This window comes from Amborella trichopoda, chromosome 11, assembly GCF_054954075.1.
Source record: "Amborella trichopoda isolate Santa Cruz 75 chromosome 11, AtrichopodaSantaCruz75HAP2 v2.0, whole genome shotgun sequence".
NCBI lineage: Eukaryota > Viridiplantae > Streptophyta > Magnoliopsida > Amborellales > Amborellaceae > Amborella > Amborella trichopoda.
Window position 1 is genome coordinate 4,640,045 of NC_142346.1, and position 6,475 is coordinate 4,646,519.

General features: G+C 34.3%; 1 protein-coding gene across 1 annotated transcript; it reads right to left on the bottom strand.

Moving 5' to 3' along the window:
* Positions 1 to 2,857: 2,857 nt before the first annotated feature.
* LOC18441222 (monooxygenase 2) lies at positions 2,858 to 5,940 on the bottom strand. The gene is made up of 5 exons (XM_006851343.4): positions 5,662 to 5,940; positions 4,828 to 4,893; positions 4,364 to 4,535; positions 3,730 to 3,961; positions 2,858 to 3,471 (listed from the first exon to the last, which is right to left on the bottom strand). The coding sequence occupies exons 1-5, from the start codon at positions 5,886 to 5,888 to the stop codon at positions 2,939 to 2,941; spliced, it is 1,230 nt and encodes a 409-aa protein (XP_006851406.1). The 5' UTR covers positions 5,889 to 5,940; the 3' UTR covers positions 2,858 to 2,938.
* Between the last annotated feature and the right edge of the window lie 535 nt (positions 5,941 to 6,475).

A 6,475-nucleotide genomic window follows, 5' to 3' on the forward strand; every position in this document is an offset into this window, starting at 1 on the left:
GATGCCCTTTTTCTTTTCTACTATTATTTATCCAAAACCCATGTATGACCAACTTTACAAGGATGAGCTCAAAAACAGAAGTCCTCTCTCTCTCTCTCTCTAGAAATTTGTATATTCTCTTCGCATCTTTTTTTAGGACCATTTGGTTCGTTGGTAATGGGTCTCTGGAAGATCGATTTTCATAGATACCGCCAGTTTGGATGTGCCCTGGATGTGGGATTTCAATTTTCATGTAGAGATTGGTATTCACATTTTAAGCCCAAAAATCGAAAATGTGTATTCTACCAAATAGGTAAAATACAGTCTTTCATGTTTTGAGACCAAAATGTGGAGATAGATATTCCACTGAAATAATAATATATTAATTAATAATTATAATAATTATTATATAATAAGTAATATATATGAATATACATAATAACTAATTTATATTATAATATATAATTAACATACCAATTACATATAACAATTATATAGATAATTATGAATATATTACTAAATTATATGTAATAGTTCCATGTAATAATTACATTAATTATATAATTTTAATAATTATATATAACAATTATAATTAAGCAATATCTATTACATAAGGGTGAAGTTTGTATAAGGTTAAGGCCTTAACCAATCAAAGTGTAGCGCACCACTAAATAGTGCCGAAACATATTGTTTTAGTATCAGAAGTTTTTGTGATGGCCTGGAAATTTATTTATTTATATAATTTTACAATTTAAAGAACAAAAATAGTGAAGATCAAGTTGAAAATCCTGAAAATTGACGATCTAGATAAAATATATTACAAGAAATACTATATCTAATCCTTGAAAATCTATCTTTTCTCATATCCGTACAAGGGTTTTTAAGCATTGAAACAACCTCTTCTAGTGAATTTATGAAGTGCACCTTAATTTGATTGTTTAGGACCTCATCCTTATTTCCATTATATAATAATTAATATATGGTAAGGCACATAATGATTAATATCTATAATATGCATAATATTCATAATTAATTATACATTATAATATATAGTTAATCTATATTAATATATGTTATATAATATTATATTACAATATTATATTATAATATTATTATAATACAATGATGCTAATGCAATCCAAATAATGGCATTTTATAATTTGATCCTAATTTTTAAAAATTATATAATCTTTAACATGAAGATCATGAAAAAAAAAAAAAAAATTTAAAATCTAAAATCAATAATTATATAAAAAAACCATTAGGACCCTTGTTTACACTCGTTTTTAAATGGACCACCTATTTGCATCCATCTTTGATGCTTTATACCTTTGGACTGCAAATTGTAGGAATGCGGGTAAAACAATTTTCTTTTTCTAAAACCAAATGGATCATACGGTAAATCAGAGATGCAAAAACCCTTTGGTCATGAAAGCTCTCCTAGTTAGTTGTTTATCAACTTCGCATCACCCTAAATTCATGGTTCTCAAAAAACAAACGAAAAAAAAAGCTTCATGTCTTGTTTATCCCCATCGATACATACGAGTGAAAGACCAGGATTCAGAACTAGTGAAAAAAGGATTCAGAACTAGTGAAAAGGAAATCTTAATTCAACCATTGAAATATATCAAATATTCCATGAAAGGCGCATAATAGCATTCAAGATTTAAATTTCAATTAAGCTATATAAAAAAAACCAAGAATTAAACTCTGTTGGATTTGGTGCTATCCAAAATCACCAAGAAAAATCATATTATGTGGGATTGAGATATTCTCATATGGGATTGAAACTGATATTGATAAGTTTCCTAAGGGAAATAAAAATCCAAAATGTTGAGACTCTTGGATATATCTCCTAATTTTGAGATATATTTAATATCTATAAGAAGTTTTCAATTTAATATGAACTCTTAATTTGATATATATGGGATGAAAGTGCGGAGAATTGATGTGATTTGGGTCATCATATTGGAATGGTGTTTATCGTAAGAGAGAGAGAGAGAGAGATGTGCCTTATTTGGGTCACTATATGGGAATGATGGTTCCTTTAGAAAGAGAAGTGGGCAAAGCCCTATTTCTTCTTAGAGAGAAGAGAGCTTCCAAGCTCTTTGGACATAAACATTGTGATGGTACATCTTTTAGACTTTCAATTTCTTTTAGACTCTTAATTCTTCTTAGAGAAAAGTGAGCTTTCTTTGGACTGAAATGAGATTCCTTTGGACTGAAACATTGTGATAGTAACTCTTTTAGACTCCTGAAGATTTAGAGGCTAAGCGATTCCTATTGGGATTTTGGGTGGTTTCTTTTTTAGTAAGAGAGAAAACTGTTATGATACCTTTTAAGACTTCCGAAGATTGAGAGGCTTGTTTCTTGCGGCTAAGTGGTTCCCATTGTGATTTTGAGTGGTTTCTTTTTTAGTAATTGGGATTTTGGATGGTTTCTTGTGGCTAAGTGTTTCTTGCGACTAAGTGGTTCCCATTGGGATTTTGGGTGGTTTCCCTTTTAGTAAGAGAGAAAACTGTGATGGTACATCTTTTAGACTTCCAAAAATTGAGAGGCTTGTTTCTTGTAGATAAACGATTCCTATTAGGATTTTTGGTGGTTTCCCTTTTAGTAAGAGAGAAAATCAGTTTCTCGTTGCTCTTGTATCTCGATGCTCTCTCGTCTCGATATATATTGCGAGAAGTAGTTATTTAAAACTAGAATTTTTGTCGAAGCTTGTTCCAAAATCTTTGTTGTAACTTTCATTGGTATCGATAAATCTATGTGTTTTTGTTGTATATACGTTGTTGTTATATATGTTTCATGTTTTATTTCTCGTACTTTATTTGTCAAATATTAACCCATCGAATTTAAAACTTCCGTGCACAATAAAATCAACCTGAAAAAACAATATGCAACTCCCCATAATCATAATCAATCAAATCATAACTCCAAAAAAAAAAGTGCAGAACAAAAATCAACCAGAGGAAACAACAGGCAGCTCTCCACAATCGTAATCAAGTGAACGTACGCCCCTGCTATAGAAGATCTTTGAAAGTAATTTATCCCTCACCAACTGCACAAACCAGCCGTTGTGTCCCTGAATCCATCCTGAAAAATAAGATGCACTTATTAGACCTGCTGCCCTCCATTTCCTTTCTCTAGCATACTTCTTCAAGCTTTCTTCCACTGATGATCCATCAAAATTGTTTCTTTGAAATGCTTCTCCCAAGTTTCTTCCTAAGAAAATGGCATCCTCCAATGCAGAACACCCGCCCTGACCAAGGTCCGGTGTCATAGGGTGCATTCCGTCTCCAGCCACTGCAACATTGCCTCGTGTCAAATCTCGAAAGATCAAGTCCCAAGGACATCGGAGTTTCAATTGTGCGAGTGTCAATGTAGACAAGTCCGTATTCCTGATAATTTCTGAGAATTTTGTGGGGAATTTTTCAGCAGTCTTCTCAGCCACGCTTTTGCGAATCAATTCCGGTTGTCCTACCAACTCCACTTCTGGAAGGTAAAAGATTATGAAAAATTAATCGTGTTATTAGATTCCAAAACATTGGAAAATGGTTGATAGCTAACCCGAGTTTTGTATATAATTTTTGTTCGGTTTCACTACCATTATGTGTATGGTGTACCTCCACCATTTCAAAAACCAGGCATTTACATTGGCCATGAGTAAATGTGAGGCTATCACCCTCACTCATAAGCGAACAGAGTTGTCAATAAAAAAGCAAAGGGGGAAAGTGGGGTGTTGATCTTTACCTTGTGGTGTCGATTTATAGGTGAGGAACCAATAGAGTTCATGGTCATTGACTGGAACAATGCCACCCTTCAAGCCGTCGCCGACAAATTGTAGCGCTTCGTGTCCAAGCTTGTGCCCGTGGCCACCGTATGATGCCAAACCTCGCACGGCTAAGCGCCCAGCAAGAACGGGAGCACTCAACCCAAGCCATTGAGCCACTACAGAATTCACGCCATCACACCCTATGAGAACCTGTCATCATAATATCAAGGTCTGTTAGGCCGAACCAATCTATTTGTTAGAGAAAAGTATACAATAAGAACATTTACCTTTGCAAACAACATAAAGGAACTTTTTCATGCCCACCAAACATACTTTTAAAATTGACCATTAGATGTAAACTTGGGTGGCTTCATTTATTCCCTAGACCAAACTCAAAGTTCAAAAAAAATCGAACTTTACGAGACACTCAGACCTAAGCCATCAAATTTCACACTAAATTCCCTTAGGTAATTGTGACATCCCCGTTCTAGAGGTAATGGTATAATTGTATATAATCCCGCTTGTTAGATCGCAAGGCCGAGTAAATTGACAGTCTTTCTAAAGTTATTAAAGCCCCACCAAACGCTTCATAGATTCAAAAGAACAGGGTACCTTGGTCTTGATAGAAGATCCATCTCCTAAACGAATTAGGGCAAAGGAAGAGTCAGAAAGGGTCTCGATGGATGCCACATGGCAGCCAAAGCGGATGGTGCGCGATGGCAGCTCATCTGCAAGGGCTTGAAGAAGAGCCTTCCTGTGAACACATCGTACCCCCATCCCGTTCCTGCAACTCGAACTTCACACATGAATAAAGACATCCAATTTTACAAAACTCACACAATCACATTCTTTTTTTTATGTAATTGTGAAAATTTATGGGATAAGATTTCTCTCTTTCATCATTATCATCGTCAAAACTTTTTCTCAACTAAATAAGATCAGATTAAAATTTCTCTTGAAGTCAGATTAATATTTCTTTATTTATATTTCTGAATACTATGAAAATTGTAACTACAGCTGTATGCATGAGAGTTTTTTGTTACTTAAATTTTAAGTTGGGTTCCACCGATACTCACCCATCATTGTCTCCAGGAACCGAAAGCGGAAGTGTAACTCCACTACTAATTAATGTCACTGAACCTCTGCACCAAATAAAAAGAATCGATTAAAAAACTATGCCAAATAGAAAAACAAAATAAAAAGGGCCACCACCTAAACAAAAAAAAAAATACACACACCAATGCTCAACCTGTTTTCCGGACATGAGAAAAAAAATGGATTTCAAAGTTTTGAAAATATTGCATCTTGTAATGCATTTTTGGATCATTTATTTTCAAGATTTTCAAGCTTCGTAGATCTACTTGATCTACACTATTTTTTAAGCTTTAAATTTTATTAAATTTTATAATACGAAAATATATTTTAAAGCTATCACATAGATTTTCAGTACTAAAACACATCACTTGACACTATTTAAAGGTGGACTCTACTTTGATGGTTTAGAGCCTCTATATAAACGGCACTCTTAAATAAAATACATTTCCAAATGAAATAGAGTTGAAAAGAAGTCAAAAAAAAAGGTTTTAGAAAACCATATTGCACTCAAGGGTATTTTAGAAATAATCTAAAAGAAAAAAAAAAAAATTAAAAGTATGTAGTTGTAGCCAAAACCCTTTACATTATTTTAAAATGATTAAAAAAAAAAAATTTCAAGAACACTTTACATACTAATACGTTATTTTTTGGGATTTTATATTTTTTAAAAAATATCCGGCCGAACCACCTAAACCAGGTAAAACCAGCTTGGCAAGTGGCCGGTTGTGGTTTGATCGGCGGGGTTGTGGAACACCGACACACACACACCATAAAACGCAAATCCTAGACTTAAAACCACTAAAAAATTTACAAACCTTTGAATAGGAGGGTAGAGAGGGGCGAGCTTATGAGCCACTCCAAGTGCGTTGAGTGCACGCCAGGCGTTGGGGAACAGGGTGAGGGCGGATCCTGTGGCTCTCAGCTCATCCGCCTTCTCCAAAACCAAAACCCCATTAATACCCACCCTTTTTAGAGCGAGAGCGGTGGCGAGGCCAGCAATCCCACCTCCTACTATCACAACATCTGCAAATTCCTCACCCATTGATAACTAAATTTGGTGGGTTTTGTATTGTGCTGATTGCTGATGATGCTTTGTCCTAAAGTTTGAGGGACCGACCTTTTTTATAGGGCATTTCATTAATTGAATACTTGGACACCGCGTCTCCTGCACGTCTCGGGTCTCCTTCAAACAAGAAAAGTTTCCTCCTTCAACAAAAAACAAATATGGGGTTGGTGGGATTCTTCATTCTAATTCATGCTAATTCTTAATTCATGCCATGAGATAATGCTTTTATTGACTGTATCCGCTTTGGTGATTCTTGCACTAGAAAAAATGAAGCAGTTCAACCATTAAAAGATAGGGAGTACAGTGGTACCTAAATGGAAACCTGCCTTCTGAAAAAAAAAAAACAAAAAAAAAACATAAAGTTACAATATACAATATTTTTAGAGCTTGAAGTCCTTGTTTTTTTTACGACAATAATGTTCAAGCCAAGATAATCCTCGTAAAAATTTTCTAATACCTGAATTGCAATTTTCGATACAATTTTCCTTTTCGAAATAAGACCCACACAATTTAGGCCAGCGTTGTACTCCATATTTGACTAAGCTAGTTTCGTGCCGTATTGG

Coding starts and splice junctions, on each gene's coding strand:
- LOC18441222 (XM_006851343.4), bottom strand. CDS start 5,888: ATGGGTGAGGAATTTGCAGATGTTGTGATAGTAGGAGGTGGGATTGCT. Junction 4,894..5,661: donor CTCTACCCTCCTATTCAAAG/GTTTGTAAATTT, acceptor TATTTGGTGCAG/AGGTTCAGTGACATTAATTA. Junction 3,472..3,729: donor CTATAAATCGACACCACAAG/GTAAAGATCAAC, acceptor TTTACCTTCCAG/AAGTGGAGTTGGTAGGACAA.